General features: G+C 40.1%; 1 protein-coding gene across 1 annotated transcript in view; it reads left to right on the top strand.

Annotated features, from left to right (window-relative positions):
* Positions 1 to 14,922, top strand: part of PRAG1 (PEAK1 related, kinase-activating pseudokinase 1) — a 35,304-nt gene extending 20,382 nt beyond the window's left edge. Inside the window, exons 4-6 of the mRNA XM_075861909.1 lie at positions 4,480 to 4,655; positions 9,640 to 10,379; positions 12,333 to 14,922. Coding sequence (XP_075718024.1) covers positions 4,480 to 4,655; positions 9,640 to 10,379; positions 12,333 to 13,367 — 1,951 coding nt within the window. The 3' untranslated portion in view covers positions 13,368 to 14,922. The remainder of the gene's footprint in view (positions 1 to 4,479; positions 4,656 to 9,639; positions 10,380 to 12,332) is intronic.
* Positions 14,923 to 19,384: the final 4,462 nt, after the last annotated feature.

Raw genomic sequence — 19,384 nt, 5'->3', positions numbered from 1 at the left:
ATAGCATTATCCTGTTTCACAGTATAGTCAAACACATACAGGCAACCAGCATCGGACTGGGGTTCCTTGGGCCAACCAGAGGATATGATTTTGAGGGCCCACCCTCCATCTATATAGAACATGTCTTTTTATTTCATCATAGTCCTTGTTATCATTGTACACACAGGACACCGGTAATTTATGAGTCACCTCATCACAAATAGACCCTAGTGGCTCCAAAGTAATTTCCAAATGGGGTTGTCTTCTGTTGGACCATTAAGGCCCATTATTGTGTTAGAGCCTGGACCTACTGGAGGATCCTCCGGTTCTTTGGTGGGCCAGTCCAATCCCGCAGGCAACTCATGCTGCAGATAATTTAAATATCTATAGTAGTGCCATAGGATTCCAAATCGGAGAAAAAATTCTTTCATAGTAGAACCATTCACAGTAAAAAGTTGTGCAGCTCAAATTCCGACAAGGTCATATAATCTATCGTAGCCATAAGCATCACACCGCATATGTCGGTGATATAAAACCCAACCATCTCCTAAATGGATTGTGCTTGACAACCCCCTCCTTTTTTTTTTTTTTTTATTATTTTCTTTCTATATAGTGGTCATGGATTGGCACTCTATGGGTTAGAAAATGTGTAGAAAAATTATCCAGATTATTAGACATCCATTAGCCTTGGGTTCTGTGGATCTAATCTATCATTTGAGTCCTATTTAGACAAGATGGGCTGCTATGGAGATGGTATGTGTCTTATACACACTTTTTTCCTGGCATCCACTGAGTAACATTTATCAAAGGCAGAACCTGTTCCAGTTATAGGGTTCAGACTGTGTTTTTGTTCGAGGAGACTTCAAAGCCTTACATGGCATTTGTTTTCTAATTCTCGGTAGCAGAGCTGCTTGGAGAGTTATGTAAGGAATTCCTTGTGTCCTTGAATCCAGAGACCGTCTCACAATGACCTGCTACCTTCTATGCGGACTGTGCCTGTCACCTCTCCCCACAGCCTCCATGGCGAGGACCTGGAGTGTGGCCTAGTCGCATTCCATTCTGTAGCCCTGAGTCTTCCATTATTGTGATTGCTATTCGGTAACCGCTTAAAGGCGTCGGTTTCACAGCCCAAAAGTGAAGACAAGACAAAAGTGCAGATAAAACGAAGCATCAGGTCTCCAGTCATTTTGGTGCATTCCAATGCAGCGCATGTAAATATAGAAAGGAGAAGAATGAGGTTAATGATTGTCAATGTTACAAGGAGAACAAACATTCACCATCACAATGTCTTCTTTCAGAAACATTCCTGGTAATTATGCCAGGACTAAGTTGCCTTTCCACATATTTCTGGAGAGATCCTAGCTTTTATCTTTGTTTTGTACCTGTTCCAAGTCTAATCACCCAGAAATATGTACATCACAAGCCAAGTACAGCTTTAGTTTAGTGGAGGATCTGAAGGATAAGAAAGGTGTTGTGTTTGAGTATTCTCAGTTGGACAGTGCTATGAATTTGAGTTTGGGTGTAAATATGGATGGTCTTGCGTTAATCTATGATAAAATCTATACTTGTGCTAGTTAAGACAATGATAACGATCAGTCGATAAACGAGCAAACGCTCGTTCATCAGTCGATTGCATCGTTTATGCAGCAGAAAATATTATCGTTGTATGCAGCACATTTCCCTGTTTAAACAGGGAGATGCGCTGCTGACATGATAATAATGTATGCGGACAAGTAATCGGAGTAACGAGCGCTCGTCCCCATACATAAGCAAACATTGCACGGATCAATGAGCTGTCTCGTTGATCAGCGTTTGTTTACACTGCCGACGTCGGGCTGTGTAATGGGACCCTTAGACTGTGTAAATTTAAAGGGGGTTTCCCATCAGGGACATTTGACATATCCACAGGATATGTCATAAATGTCAGATAGATGCGGGTCCCACATCTGGGACCCGCACCGTTCTCTAGAACGGGGCCCTTTAAACCCCGTTCTACCGCTCTGTGTTGCGTCGGAAGCGTGTGATTTCCGACCATGAAGAAGAAATGAGTGTGTCTCGCTGAGCTACGCTGTTTTTGTAAGTCCCATAGAACTGAATGGTAGTTACGGAAACAGCGTAGCTCGCATGCTACGCTGTTTCCGTAACTGCCATTCACTACTTCACATGTATGGGCCGTGGAAACGAGTGCCAATCAATGAGGCCGCTTGTTGATCGGCACTTGTTTGGTCCTTTTTACAAGGAGCAATGATTGGTGAAGTATGGGGACAAGCAATCGTTACTAAACTAGTTCGTCTCCATTTATTTTTAACATGTCAGCAGCACATCTCCCTGTTTTTACACTGGGAGATGTGCTACCGACAAGGATAATATTTCTTGCTGCATAAACTGTACTATCAGCCGATGAATGTGAGTTTGCTCGTTCGTTGGCTGATCATTGCCCTGTTTACAAAGGTCAATGATCGGGAACGAGTGTTCATATGAACGCTCATTTGCCTGATCATTGTCACGTGTAATAGGGTCCTTAGACAAGGCAGTCTGAAAATTTGCCACATTTTTTTCAAGTAGTGCACGCTGTTTGATAAATTTGACGCATCTTGCTTGACACTTCTGTCTTCTACCACCTACCACTTTTGGCACATTTTTGGTGCACGGTGTCACATTTTATGCCACGACCTTTTCGTCAGACCACGTCCCATTTTCCACCAAGCAATACTCCATTGTCAAGCGTGTTTAAAACATTTAATAAATGTCAATGCATTTCAGTTTGAGTTAGAGTTCTGGCGCATTTTAAATAGTGAATCTGCCCTAATATGATTTTATTTTATCTGCTTCTAAAGGGTTTTTTCACCCATCCAGTATTTCAATTTGGTTGTAGTCTCATCCATAAATATACCACAATGGGGGGAGGGGGGGGGTGTAAAACATTAATAAAGCCTCTACGTGCTATGTTTATAGTCCCAGAGCATGTCTTAATCTGGGACATCATATAGTTCAACAAAGTACTAAATTCAAACCAATTTTATTTTTGCAGCTATTCCATTTAGCTGGGAGCTTCTCTTCCTTCATTGGCTCATATATGGGAGACACAGAGTGGTAACCCTAATATATGATTATTTTGATTGTGACTTTTTAGACACAAGACCTGGGGCCCAGAAAAAAATGAAAACTCAAGTGGAATTAGGCCCCCACTTTTGAAGATTATATTATTCTCCTGCTAGGCAGGAGTAAGCACATGGCTATGAACCTCCTCTGTGACCTTACACTTGGAACCAATTGACCTATACATTTAAGAATATCCTGCATCGCTGATTAGAATTTATTTTTTTTGTATTGTTCTTTATTCCACAAACGGCGCCACACTTGTTAACAGGCTGTATATGGTATTGCCTTTTAATAGTTCCCATGGCCAGGTATAACTTAATAACAAGCTGTATTCTTATCAGATTGACCAGAACAGGCTGTCTTTTCTGCTGACTGTCTATCAGAATCACAGTGCGCCCGGTTATTGTAATGTAGGTGCAGTTTACAGTATTGTGTAATTACCTCAGTTCCAATGTTTGCTTGTGTTTAGGGAGGTTCAATACAGATATTTCTGCTTCGCTTCAAAAGTGCATTTTTGTGGAAAGAAAAACCTGTTTTACTGCTCCCTAATTCGTCTGTTAGAGGATAAAGAACAGGAAGTGTCAATTTGTGTATCCTGTTCTGGTAGCTTAAGTAAAATGTGTTTTGATGCTATTAGGGCTCATTCAGACATGAGTGATTCTTGTCCGTGTGCTGTGGGTTGAAACAACATGCGTTGTTTTTCATGTAGCGAGTGTCCGTTGCGTGAAACTCACTGCATGTCCTATATTGGTGCGTTTTCGCGCACCTATTCGCCCATTGAAGTCAATGGGTGCGTGAAAACCATCAGTGTGCTCTCTGTGTTTCACGCATCAATTACATTGCAAAAAAAAAGTGCTTGCAAGTGTGTGAAAAGCACATGCCACACGCAAAGCACACTGGTGCAAAACACAACGCACATGACCAGATTTACGCACATCATGCTCTTGTGAATGTGGCCTAATGATATGTTCACGCGCCCTATTTTCAGCCGTTTTCCGGCCCGTAAACTCCCTGAAAGGCTGAAAATGTGGAAGCTGAATGACTCCAAACATCTGCCCACTGATTTCAATGGGAAAAACGACGTTTCGTTCCGGAGGGGCGGTTCTTTACGCAGCAGTTTTTGGAGCCTTTTTTTCATTGTCTCAATAGAAAAACAGCTCCAAAAAAGTCTGTAAAAAACGCTTGATGCTTAAAAAATTTCAAATAAAATAAAACTTTCTCCAAAAAAAAACCAAAACACTGATATCAAAATTTGACATATAAATGCTTATGATTAGTGTCTTACATGAATCTAACTTTGCTAATTTCTTAAGCATTGAAATCAGTCTTGTCGTTTTTCCAATAGAAAAATAAAAACGTTACTCATGACAGTTTTTGTGTTTTTATTGTTATCCCAAGGCATCTAAAAATGAACAAGAGTAGCAGTGAACTGGAGAATATCAGTCTTGGATCAGTGGAAAGTCTTGGAGAATCATTTAAGGCAACAAATGTCAGCAGCTCAAATGTGAACACAGACGTCAGCTTCAATACAGGTTCTATGGACAGCTTGGACTCCAGGACGTGTAGTGAAGGAGGTAATGTGACCTGACTGTAGTGTGTTATGTGATGCCACTTCTGAAACGCATTGGTCTTTTTTATATTTTTAGGTTTATTGTTACTTATATGCATATGAAAGTACATGTTGCTTCATTAGGATAAAGACTATAGTGCATGGGCTAAGCTCTGGAGTGGTCATGAATGTCTTATTTACGCTATTGGTCGTTGAGACATTTGCCAGGACTCGCTCTCCTTGAGTGCTACCAATGAATAGAGATTACGATTTTTCTATGAGAAAAAGACGAAGACTGGGTTATCACACAGACAAATTTTTGTGTAAGGCTCTGTTAACATCTCGTTCGCATTCATGGCGTGCACGTTGGTAAAAGCTCCCGACGTATATACACCAAACTTATTCATAGGGCTCCATTCACCCGACAGAGGCCAAAAGAGTGTCCTTTTTTTGCTGAATAGAAAAGCTTAGTTTACTAGACCTTCTATGAATAGGCACCCTGCAAATAAAAACAAACCATGCAACGTATGGCGCTATGGGCAACGTATGGCGCTATGGGCAACGTATGCCTGTACAGTAGCATTCGACAGTCTTCTGTCTGAGGTATACACCAAGAAATACTCCTGAAATTTACATCTGGCGGACAGCTCAGACATGATGTTAAAAGGGCTGATGATCTCAAATATTCCCTTCATACCCCTAAACTTACTGTATTATTGCTCACTCACAAAAGTTTTATTGACCGCAGTGTGAGGCAGCAGATCCTTCTTTTCAAAGGTTACTCTAAGGGTATGTGCACACGACCTATTTTCAGGCGTAATGGAGACATTTTACGCCTCAAATTACGTCTGAAAAGACGGCTCCAATACGTCGGCAAACATCTGCCCATTGCTTGCAATGGGTCCTATGATGTTCTGTGCAGACTAGCTGTCATTTTACGCGTCGCTGTCAAAATACGGCTCGTAAAATGATATCTCGTCAAAAGAAGTGCAGGACACTTCTTGGGACGTTTTTGGAGCCGTTTTCTCAGACTCCAATGAAAACGGCTCTAAAAAACGCAGCAAAAACGCCGCGAAATACGCGAGTTGCTCAAAAAACGTCTGAAAATCAGGGGCTGTTTTCCCTTGAAAACAGCTCCGTATTTTGAGATTTTTTTTGACTCTGCGTGTGAACATACCCGAAGAATAAAACATATTTGTAGGTTTAGCTTAAAAAAAAAATAAAAAATAAATAAGTTACACCATCACATTTTTGTAAGAGCTCCACTGTAAATCCGCAGGAACTTTGCATGGTAGTAAGATATTTGCGGTATGTTCAATAAAGGGAAGCATTTTAGCTTCTTAGGGGGTTGTCTTCTGGAGACAACCCCTATTTTAACAGAAGCCAGCTCAGTGACTAGCTGATCACCATAGGTCCTGCTTTTCTTACTAATAGCGATCAGCTCTCATCGTCAGGAGAAGCCATGTCAGACATTTTGTGGGGGAGTTGTAGTACATGGCTGTCATTCTAATGCTCTTTGTGAGAACCTCTATTCTCTAGTTCCCCACTCTGACGTCTGTATGCCCTAATTGGGGTTGTAAAAGGAGTTATTTTTATGAAAAAAAAAACTGTACCTTGTTTTAGTAAATATGTGTATGTCCAAAGCCACAAATGTGTTATTTATAAAAGAATGAAATTCAGGTAAGCTATAGATCAGGGTTATTCAACTGTTTTTAGTTTAGGTCGATTTACCTGGGTCTGCCGTGAGATGAAGGTCCGAGCTGAGCACCAACTGTAAGGCTATATTCATATGGGTCGGATTTGCCATAGACCATTCTGACGCGTGTATCTGCGGCACAAATATGATGCTTATATGCCCCCTGTAGACAGTGCCACACAATGCTCCTTATTGTGAGTGCCACACAGTTTCCCCTGTAGATAGTGCCACACTTAGTGCCCCTTTTTAGATAGTTGCCACGCAGTGCCCCTGTAGATAATGCCACACAATGTCCCTTTTAGATAGTGCCACAATGCTCTCTGTAGACAGTACCCCCCAAACAAATAAAAAAAACTTGTGTTAACCTTGCCTCGTTCCCGCGACTAATGCAGCTGCTTTTGTGGGCCTCCTCAGCCACATTAGCCATGCAGCCTGTGAGACGCCGAGATGGGACCCTGAGGACAATTGAATGTGGCAGTTTTTTGGGGATCCGGGGCAACGGTCCAAAAATCTTGGCTTTTGCCCCAGATGTCCGGTGCTGGCAATGCCACTGGTCTGGACATCTGGCATCCGCGTTCCACCAGTTGAGGACCCCTGCCATAGATAGATATAGTATAGAAAAGTCCGAAGCAGCATTGAATAACACTCAATGTGCAGAGCAGGTGCAAATCCCAAGATCCAGGCCAAGGATCTTTTTACAATAGAATAAAGGAAAGGCAGCACTCCAAATCTGCAAATGTGAAAAAAGTGGTCTGTTTAATCCATATGCGACGATTCGGTCCTGCTGGAGAAAGGGTCTATACAGGACCGAAACATTGCATATAGATCGATTTTGAGATATATATATATGTATGTGTGTATATATATATATATATATATATTCGATCGATCAGTTCTCCAGCAGGACCAAAACGTCACATATGGATTAAACAAACCACTTTTTGTATTTAACATGTATTTTCAAGTTATTATTGATCTTAGGGAAATTAGAAAATTAGTCAGTGAGCTGGGTAAATGGCTTAAATTGGAAATACCAGAATTTTAATAGAGCATGCAAATTATAAGCAATCTTGTTGGCAGAAGAGCAAGGCCATGACACAAAAAGAAACTCTTTCTGGTAAATTCCTAGAAATCTTTCAAGTGTTTTTTCTTTATCTACTTAATTGAATCTTTTGTTATAGCTGTCATTAAACTTTACCATAAAGAAACACATTCTAACATAAAGGGTTCTGTATGTCAATTAGCCTCATACCATAACCGTTAGTTAAGATGTTTTATTTTGTATGTTGTGAAATGTAATGAACCTTTGTTTGCCAGATATTTGGCTTAATGATTTAAGATGTTAGAAGATTTTCTGCACAGCTGCTGGAACACTTCACTTAAACCAATACAGGACCTCAAATAACATTACATTTTGTATATACTGTATACACAACAGCATATATGTACTATTCACTTTGAGGAACTTCAAGTTAGTATTTTTGGCCCTGCCATTAAATGGTCCACCTAGCGTTTCCTGGTATTTTCTGATGGTGGTTTCCGTTTTCGTCAGATGTCTCTACAGGGCCTTATTAGTGCATAAGATTTTTCAGGAGAAGCAAAATAAAAACAGTGATCCATTTTTCATCTTAAAGTGTAAGTGCAAAAGATCTTCTGACCCCCAATGATCCGTAGAATGAATGGAGCCTCTTCGGCTCTGTCGCCTTTCGTGGGTTTAGTCAGGAGAGACACTCGGCCGTTCTAGCCTTTGACTTGACAGAGTCTCCTCCAAGTGCAGCTGAGAGAGGTTGACAGAAGCTGAAGGGGCACAGAGCTCTAATGCGTACCACAGCCCTTCATTCTAGCCAGTCATAGAGGTCACGGTGCCTAAAACCCACCAATTCTTCCTTTTTGACATGTCAGAAAATAGATTGATGTGTGCATACATTTAAAAAAAGTTTCGCTATTGTTTTAAAAACTTTTTGATCAGAGGGGGTCTAGGAACTGACTGACTTTGGCTGATCCTGGCAAAGTCACTCTAGGCAATTGGTTTTCACCAAGATCCCCACTGATCAAAAGTTCTGGGATTTTACTATGGCATATCAGAAGTTATTTGAAACGGCAGCTACACTTTAAACAAACAACTAAATGTTTAACTGAATGAGATATTTAAACTATTGATCCAAATAATTTTGTCAAACAACAATATATATACATAAGGATTTGGAGAAAAAGTACAGTAAATTTACTAATTTGCTCATTTCGTTTTAATAAGCTGTCAAAGTCATGCCCATAAAGTAGCTGGTAATGCTTACCGATACATAGTCATATTCATAGACCATGAAATGATATTTATACACACTATATTTCCTTCCCATTTTCAAGAAGCTTCTCTAGGAGTAAGGCGTCTATAAACATTCTCCCTTTAAGATATCTGCATAACTCTTGTGAATAGAGCAAAGTCCACCTGATCTCCTGTTACTGCAGACTGTGCAAAAGTCTCATGGACCTGTGAATGCAAATATGCCTGGACTTACTCTAACTTGTTTTGGAGCGATTATCGCAATATGGATTCGGTAAAATGATTGCTCTTTGACCACCATGTAATGTAAATGGGATCAGTGGTTTGATCAAGAAAAATTATCCAGCATTGTTAATAGTATTTTGGTGTTACGGATTTGCTGGCTATTTGAATGTCACTTGTTCATTTCTGTGCCATGTGAGTATCGAATGCAAACTTCTCATATGTAATACTATTGCCCACTTGTTCAGATATGCCAACCTCACATTAGGTTGTTTCTCAGAAGCTTTGATAAAGCTGGGGACATTGGAAAGCTGACATTGTTAAGGTTATGCAAGAGGTTAGCGTTGCTTTTTAAGATCCTCTAAGCCTCCTTTAAGGCTATTGCAACATCTGCCCTCTACACAGAATATGTACTTAAAATAAAATGAGCTTGTCAGATCAGTCAGTGTTCAGTAAGTTGCCACTCCCTGTCTCTATCTATAATCCGATTGCAATGAACCTCTTGTCACAAAGTCTTGGAAGGTATTTTATTCTTTCTACCTGAGCAACGCAAACAAACTTTAAATGCTCTGTTGGCTCAAAAAGCTAGTTTGCAGCAGGTGTATGGGTTATCGTATAGTGTCGATAAGGCTTACAGAAACTGTGCTATTCCAGCGAAATGCAAACTAGGACTTTGATACGTTGAAGAACATAGAAAACCGAGAAAAAAAAAATGTCTCTATGTTCTATACATATATAAAACCGAACCAAATAAGTCTCTGACTTTTTAGTATCAAGCTCAAGTCATTTAATTAATCCTTGTTTTTGTAGGTCAGTCATGTGAAGCTGTCACTTCTCCAAGTCTTTCATCTGGTACTGAGAAAAAGCATTTTGCCCATGTTTCGTTTTCTGTGGACTCTGGAATGGAGGCTCAGAATGGACTTGGACAGCCGCCCCCACTGCCTGTAAAGAAGTCAATGAACAGGGCTGTGTCGGCACCAGATAACTCTGCATGGGGTCGGGCATTTCCGTCCAGAACTGGAGTCAATCCAAATAGTCCAAGGCTTAATCTTAGTCAATCAGAAAACAATGTTTGTGGAGAAGAATCCACATTACACAGCCATCCTTTAAGTCCAGTCGACAGACATGCCATGTTTTCTTCTTCCGAGTCTTTGGAGATCTGCTGTAGAGGCACTGGCCACAGAAGTGAGGTTAGGAGCAGAAATTGTCTTCAAAACCGAGGAACACCAGCCATGTCAATGTCACAGCTGAGCGTTTCTAGTCATATCTCCTCTGCATCAAGTCTCCAGCTTCACCACCTTCTTAGCAACATAGACAGCAAAGAGGGGATGTATGCCAAACTCAGTGGACTTTATGCACAATCCACAAGACGTTTAATGAACAAATGTGAGGATTACTTCATGCGGGATCAAAAGACAGAACTGCATTTCAATGAAAATAACTGGTCACTCTTCAAGCTGACGAGCAACAAACCATGCTGTAATGCTGGGGATGCAATATATTACTGTGCAACTTGTGCCAAGGACCCTCTGAATAATTATGCTGTGAAGGTAAATTTTATTTTTCTTTATTTTTATAAAGTCTATGAATCAAAAAAAAAATGCATTTAGTGACTGAACAATAATTGTACTGTGCATTGAGCATATATAGACACACCTAGGCATACTTAGTCCACTAGGGGACTATCACTGATCATTAAATTATATATTCACCAACATGACTTTTGGTCTAAGCAGACATACTAATAGACATAAGGCCCCATGCACACGACCGTGGTTCGGTCCCTGATATACGGTCCGCATGTCGGCCACATTTCCCAGACCGAATACAGCAGGGAGCCGGGTTCCTAGCATCCTAGTTATGTATGATGCCAGGTGTCACTGCCTCGCTGCAGGAAAACTGTCCCATACTGTAATCATGTTTTCAGCACGGGACGGTAATTCCGCAGGGAGGCATGGACTCCTGGCATCGTACATAACTGTGGTGCTAGGAGCCCGGCTCCCTGCACTGTGTTCGGTCTGGGAAATGCAGCCGACATGCGGGACCATATATCACGGACCGAACACGGTCGTGTGCATGGGGCCTAAGGGTTGTTTTAGATCCATACCAGCTCTGATATCGGGTCAGCTGTAATATTGAAGTACATATGACCAACCTAGCCTCTGGCAGAATTTGTAACGTAGCATCTGACGCAAATGTGAACATATTTGACGGGAGAAATATTGCTGCATGCAGGGCTATTCTTTCTGTCAAAGTCACTGACACCATTATAAGTCAATGGGGTCTGTCAAACGTCAAATTTTATTCATCATACGACGGATCCCACATAGCGTCGTGGCTTCCTTTTATAAATGACGCAAATGTGAACAGAGGGGTTGTCTAGCTTGGATGAGATTCCAGAGTCACGCAGGGACGCAATGTGCAACCATATAATGCTCGATCGGCTGCTCTATGTCCGAGGTCTGAGCATTACTCTGGATGACTTTGTATATATACCACTTGATTGACATTCCTACTATTTTTTTCTCCAATATGGGTAAAATCGCAGGCATATGGATGTATAGTAGGGACCCATGCACCTCTATTAGTGCCCTATAACGGCTCCATACAAAACCTGAAACTGGGGCTTCTTTTAAGCCACTGAAACAATGACTGGTCTGAGCTTAAGCATTTGTTGAATTTGTCATGTTGGAAACTCCCTCATATTTACACATTAGAAAGTAAACCTTAGTTACCTTTTATCACCTGGGCTTAAAACTTTTGCCTTCTTATTTTGATTGATTGAATGAATTTCCATTGATCCGTTGACCAGGGGTGTTTGACACTAATGAAGAATGCCCCAAATTCTGTAATATTAGATAGCAGCTGTTAAAAATTCTGGTATGCTAGACCTTCATTTCTCTGTGGAGGGCCAGTATGTTATGTTGTATAACAAAGCATATCAATAATGCTAAGCACTTGTGGTAATCTACCGTACACTATTTTAAATGGGTTGTCACATGATTAGTATAACATTTCACTTCCGTTTATGAAAAAATAAACAAAAAAAAATGCTTCCGTGTCTAGATATTGCGGTTACAGATCTGTTATGGTGCCCTGTCGTGTTCTTTTAAATCCCTCGCAGAACATCCGCCTAATGTGTCCAATGCTGGTGAGAAGTCGCTTCTAGATAACTTCTTCTTATTGGCTTGCTCTTACAATAACAGAAATCGCTCTACCCGTTGGTGGTACTGAGCTACTGCGCATGTGTGACAACTGCCAATAGACACACAGTAGGGCAATATCTAGACACTGGAGCATTTTTTAAAAATTATTCAAATTGAGAAATGTTATGTTTTGCGTTCTCTAACAGAGAAATCTAATCTTGAATCCTGGGACAACACTTTTAACGCAAGTGTGAACTTGGCCATATAAGCTTAACTTGTAAGAAAGATTGCAAGATTACCAAACCCCTGTATACATACATTAATTGTGACACTTTTTTTTTTTTTTTTTCTTTGCAGTTATGTAGAACAGAAGACACAAAAAACCCATTTTACTCCAACCTTTCTCTACCTGTCCACTTCAACATACAGCAAGATTGCGGACACTTTTTGGCCACTGTCCCTTCAAGCTTGTTACATCCCTCCGAAAAATCGAAAGGCAGTTCAACAAATGAAACCTCACAGGCTGTCGGCCTGTCATCTGAGGAAGATTGTGTAGTGGTTATCACTCGAGAGGTGCCTTACCGAACAACTGCAGACTTTGTCAAGGAGTCTGTATCTTCTAATAAAATCCAGCCAGAGATATATGAGCGGCAGGTCTGCCTACTTCTATTACAGCTTTGCAACGGCTTGGAGCACTTAAAGGAACATGCCATCATCCATCGAGACCTTTGCTTGGAAAACCTGCTACTTGTTCACTGCCAGACCACACCTGATAAGATTAAAGATGGGAAGTATGTTCCAAGACTTATTGTAAGCAACTTTTCCAAAGCCAAACAGAGACCTGGCTCTGAGGACTCCAAACTCAAGAGAGATAAGACCAGACTGGCACCAGAGATCATGGCTGCCTCCCAGTACAAGAAGTTTGATGAGTTCCAGACAGGGATCCTTATTTATGAACTACTTCACCAACCAAACCCATTTGAGGCCCGTTCAAGTCTTCATGAACATGAGTACAGCCAGAAAGACTTGCCTCCACTCCGTAACTTATCGGTTTATTCTCGTGGCCTTCAACATCTTGCCCACTTACTCTTGGAGGCTGATCCAATTAAACGCATTCGAATTTCTGAAGCAAAGCGAATTCTTCAGTGTCTTTTGTGGGGTCCAAGAAAAGACTTAACAGACCAACCATTTAGCCATGAAGAGGCATTACACTGCGCCCTTCAGAACTGGATTGACATGAAGCGAGCCCTTCTCATGATGAAGTTTGCAGAGCGAGCTTTAGAGCCTGAGCATAAGATCTCTCTAGAGGACTGGCTATGCTGCCAATACTTGGCATCTGCAGATCCATGCTACCTTTATAAAACACTGAAACTTATAAAACTGATTACATGATATATCATTTTAAAGTGGCATAAAACTACTGCCTGTCCAGTCTTGAAAAGCATTGTAGAGCAATTCATTAGACGTCCTTAAAGCCCTAAAGATATTGCTATAGCAAACTGGCCTTAAACATTTAATGGGCCTGTTTTACCTTCTATAGTATAGATATTTTATGGATTGCATTTAATGGCAAATGTTTATCTCATTTCTGATTTCCAGTATACTGGGAGTACTGTATATAACTTATAAGACAATGCTGTGAATTATCAAAATTATTAGTGGGATATTGTTGCTGCAAATTAAAGTAATTTTATGGAGTTTGGCAACGATGCATTGCAAGTGTTTTACATGATGGTGGCTTTTATTCCCCTAGATATCATTTTTTACAAGCCCATCAATATTTGGTTCCCCACAGAAATATGCGCAGTTCACTTTTTGAGCAGTAGAAAAATTGGCCCATTGTAAGATTTCCTATGAATTATTTATTTAATTAAATATGCCTTCGCTTAGCAATTGATTCGTTTTGGTCTAAACATCTATGCTTTTTATAACCATCGAATGGTTCCTGATCTACACTAGCCATTGTTTTATGCAATATAAAGGAAATCGCTCCTAAAGCACTCTGAACTGTACTTGAATATAGGGTTAGTACTCTATAGGAATGAGCACTAAGACCAGGCTGATCTCTAGAACTGTTTTATAGTCTGCACTTTTCAGATCGGGTCACTACTGTGGAGATTTATTAATGTTGAGGCAAATACAGAATGGTGGTGTTGTCTCTAACGGAATAAAAATTTCATTTTTACAAAGTAGATTAATTCTTGATATTTTTAAAATATTTCTCCCTTATTGTCTATGTGCAAGTTACATCTTCTGTGATAAAATGCAATTCTAGCTGGCGATACACATAAAAGTCAGTTGAACACACAGATTTAGTCAGGATCTGCCCACGATCTCATGTGGATTGGGGCCACCTGACGGCAAATGCGGGGATAAAAAAGGAATTGGGCATGTTAGATTTCAACATGCCTGAACTCTAGTTCCCCCGTGAAATAATCCACAGCTAGACGACTCTCCATTGAATTAAACATGTTTATGGTGGAATTGTGAGAAACGGCTGTCTGTCATCAACGATGGACATTTTAAAGGGTCATGAAGACAGAATTCAAATTTTATGTTTGCTGGTTTTGGGCTTCAGTTGCTGTATATCCTGACACATTTTATACTTGCTGTATACATCAACAACATAAACTAGAAATGGCTGATGTATGTCATTAGTGCCACACTGAACTTCATAAATATGTATAGAAATTAAAGCAAAACCTAAAGTAGCCTGGATCGCTGCCTAGAGCTTATTTTAGGATAACCATAAATACTAGTAGAAGCCCCTCTATTGGTATCCAGCATTTCTGTATTATAGATGTACATTTGTTTTATAAAATTATCATTAAATAATTTTTGTCATGGAAGACTAATCACGTTGCAGTGCAATGGTTTGTTAGCTTCAAATACAATAGTTTTATTTTTGTGTGTTTTTAATACTGTTTTCAAATCACATTTTCATATACTGAAGATGAAACGTTTCATGTTTTGTACGTTAATTTGTTAATTTTTTAAATAATATTAAAAAAAATTGTTACAATGATTTTTATTTATTTAATTATTTTTAATTAGTTTTTTTTTATAGAATTTAAACATACATCAATACTCCACAGCATCCAGAAGTAAAATAAGAAATGGTGTGTGTGTGTGTGTGTGTGTGTGTGTGTGTGTATACACATATATGTACATATTTATTCAGTTATAAAGAAATCGGGTAATGTGTTATATATGAAAAATACACAAACATCGATAGTAAGGTTGCACAGGAAACGCTCGTTCATCTGCTCATCGTATCGTTTTGAAAAACTTAAATATTATCGTTGTTGGCAGCACATTTCCTTGTAAACATGGAGCCGCGCTGCCGACATGATAGAAATGTATGAGGACGAGCAATAGGAGTAATGACTAATCGTCCCCATACATAGCTCCTTGTGAAAGGATCAAACGAGCTGTCTCGTTGATCGGCGCTCATTGCACCAGCCGGTGTAATAGAGCCTTAAGGCTATGTTCACATCCCGGTCCGGCAGTATGTTAACGAATTCTCCAGATCAATGCAGCTACCAAGACCGATCAAACTTGGGGTTATATTGTTTTTAAAAATTATGGCTTATATGTAACGTAATAACTGTGTATAAATATATCAAAGGTTAGTACAGAGATTTGTTAATCTATTTATACACAGGACTGTAACTATAACAAAGGGGCATCTGGGAAAAATTATGTTTAAACATCAGCGTAGATGGGGATTCTTTACTGTAATGGCAATGAGACTTTGGAACTCTCTGCCACAGGAAGTTGTCATGGTAAATTCATTTCATAATATTACAAGCTTTGAGTACTAGATTCTGGAGATGGGTCATCGATCCAGGGATTTATTCTTATTGCCGTATTTGGAGTCAGGAGGAAAAAAAATTTCCCCCTAACGTGAGGCAATTAGCAGCTTCCTTATGAGGGTTTGTCTTCCTCTCGATCAACACTGTAAGATTTTAGGTTAAACTGGATGGACTTGTGACTTTTTTTTCAACCTTACTTATTATGTTACTATGTTAATATAGTTATGTTTGTCTACCATTGAATTCCTTGTGGTATCATTTTGTATTTTTAATTTTTTTGCTTACTATGCTTTTGAATACACTTGATGCAAAGGAATGCCAAAAGGACACACTGTGTACATTCGAAAAAAAAAATACTACATTTTCCAGCATGTACACTGAACGTTGACCCCAGAAGTGGTGTAAATCTAGTACAGTGAAATGAAGACATCAGATAACCACATCATATACAGTAATGTTTAGAAAAAGTCCACATAATAGCAAAGTATGAATAATGCAGTGGCTCTAGTAAACAAATGAGAGAGGGTCTCGCAGTAACTTCACATAGCCAAACACTGATGTGAACATAGAGGGTGATCTAGCCATAGGTGAAGTTCACATCTCGTTTTGTGCACGTTTGTGTTATACGACAACGCATACATTTTTAAAGTTACAAAAACATGCATTTGTAATATACGCTTACGGTTTTTGTAGTATATGTCGTATATGCTTTTATACATTTGTGTCTGTTCTACTAAAAACTAGTCGACTACGCATGAAACCCTTGCACTATGGAGACAAACGGAAACCATTGGCACCGGATCCGTCACCATCAACCTTTTGGTTTCAGTTTGTGTCAGTCAGGGTCCTGTTCCGACGGAGAGCTCCGTCGACACGGGACCCTGACGCAGATGTGAACTTAGCTTTACTCTATAAAGTACAGTGATGAACCTTTTAGTGGGGCTAATTTTACACACCTGTACTCAAATCACAGCTTAATAGAAAAAAAATCTGGCTAACATATAACTTTTAATATATTATAATAAAAATGACGTGCCTAAGAATAACGATCCAAAATCAGATGCAAATTTGCATATACTAGTCCGTCTCAATGAATTTAGAATATCATCAAAAAGTTAATTTATTTCAGTAATTCAATTCAAAAAGTGAAACTCCTATATTATATAGATTCATTACACACAGAGTGATCTGTTTCCATCATTTTTTTTCTTTTAATGTTAATGATTATGGCTTAGGGTATGTACACACGCAGTGTTTTCAGGCGTATTTCGGGGCGTTTACGCCTCGAAAAATGCCTGAAAAAACTGAAGCTGAACGCCTACAAACATCTGCCCATTGAAATCAATGGGAAAAACAGCATTTAGTTCATGCTTTAAAAAAACTGAGCGTAAAAAGACGCTCCATAAAAAGAAGTAGCATGTCCCTTCTTGAGGCGTTTTTTGGAGCTGATTTTACATTGAACACTATGAAAAAAACTCCTCAAAAGAAGCTCCAAATTAAAAGAAGCTTCATTTCAGCTTCAAAAACGCCTGAAAATCAGAGGCTGTTTTCTCTGAAAACAGCTCTGTAATTTTCAGCAGTTTTTGACTCCGCGTGTGAACATACCATTAGGGTATGTTCACACGTAGTGACCAAAAACGTCTGAAAATATGGAGCTGTTTTCAGGCGAAAACAGCTCCTGATTTTCAGACGTTTTTTTAACAACTCGCGTTTTTCACGGCCGTTTTTAGAGCTGTTTTTCAATGGAGTCAATGAAAAATGCCTCCAAAAACTTCCCAAGAAGCGTCCTGCACTTCTTTTGACGAGCCGTCATTTTACGCACCGTATTTTGACAGCGATGCGTAATATAAAGGCTCGTGGGAACAGAACATCGTAATTCCCATTGAAAGCAATGGGCAGATGTTTGTAGGCGTATTAGGGGCGTTTTTTCAGGCGTAATTCGAGGCGTAAAACGCCAGATTTACGTCTGTAAACAGTGCGTGTGAACATACCCTTAGGGTATATTCACACTCTTAACCAAAAACTTCTGAAAATACGGAGCTGTTTTCAAGGGAAAATAGCTCCTGATTTTCAAACGTTTTTTACGTTTTTGGAGCTGTTTTCAATAGTCTATGAAAAATGGCTTCCATAACACCTCAGCAGTGCCACAGGCTGATCGCCTCCATGCCACGTCGCATTGATGCAGTAATTCATGCAAAAAGAGCCCCAACCAAGTATTTAGTGCATATACTATATATACTTTTCAGTAGGCTAACATTTCGGTATTAAAAATAATTTTTAAAATTGGGCTTATATAATCTAATTTTCTGAGACACTAAATTTGGGGTTTTCATTAACTGTTAGGGTATGTTCACACGCAGTGTTTTCCGAAGTAATTCGGGCGTAATTATGCCTGAAAAAACGCCTCTAATACGCCTACAAACATCTGCCATTTGCTTGCAATGGGTTTTACGGTCTTCTGTTCCCACGAGGTGTAATTTTACGCATCGCTGTCAAAATAAGGCGCGTAAAAAAGACGCCTGTGAAAAATAAGTGCATGTCACTTCTTGGGACGTTTTTGGAGCCGTTTTTCATTGACTCCATTGAAATGAAACTCCAATAACGGCCATAAAATACACCGCGAAAAACGTGAGTTGCTACAAAAATGTCTGAAAATCAGGAGCTGTTTTCACCTGAAAACAGCTCAGTATTTTCAGACGTTTTTGGTCACCGCGTGTGAACATACCCTGAGCCATAATTATCAACGTTAAAAGAAAAAAATGCTGGAAATAGGTCACTCTGTGTGTAATGAATCTACCGTGTTTCCCCGAAAGTAAGACAGTGTCTTACTTTCTTTTTATCCCCAAAAGCCCCACTATGTCTTACTTTCGGGGTATGTCTTATATTGGAAAAAAATAGTCGAATTATTATTTTTTTTTTTTTCACAAACTTTATTTAACTGTTTTACATTTTTTTTTTTAGTCCCACCAGGGGACTTCACTATGCGATGTGCCGATCGCATATATAATGCTTTGGTATACTTAGTATACCGAAGCATTATTGCCTGTCAGTGTAAAACTGACAGGCAACCTATTAGGTCATGCCTCCGGCATCGCCTAACAGGCAGATGCTGAAGGCAGACCTGGGGGTCTTTGTTAGACCCCCGGCTGTCATGGAAACCCGACGGCGACCCGCGATTTGTTTGCGGGGGCGCCGATCGGGTGACAGAGGGAGCTCCCCCCTCTGTCAAACACATTAAATGCCGCTGTCACTATTGACAGCGGCATTTAATAGGTTAAACTGCCGGAATCGGCGCGCGCTTCGATTCCGGCAGTTGCAGCAGGAGCCAGGCTGTGTATAACAGCCGTGCTCCTGCCGCTGATCGCGTGGGTACAGTCTCAGTACCCGCGCCATCACAGGACGGATATATCCGTCCTCCTGCGCGAACTAGCAGCTGCTGAGGACGGATATATCCGGAAGTGGGCAGGAGGCGGCAATACCCCCGTGTTTCCCCGAAAGTAAGACATATGTCTTACTTTCGGGGTACGGCTTATATTAGCCGACCCCCCTGAAACCCCCGATACGTCTTACAATCGGGGGTGTCTTACTATCGGG

The sequence above is a fragment of the Rhinoderma darwinii genome, chromosome 1, assembly GCF_050947455.1.
Source record: "Rhinoderma darwinii isolate aRhiDar2 chromosome 1, aRhiDar2.hap1, whole genome shotgun sequence".
Classification (NCBI taxonomy): Eukaryota; Metazoa; Chordata; class Amphibia; order Anura; family Rhinodermatidae; genus Rhinoderma; species Rhinoderma darwinii.
This window is presented reverse-complemented; position numbering and strand designations above follow the sequence as displayed.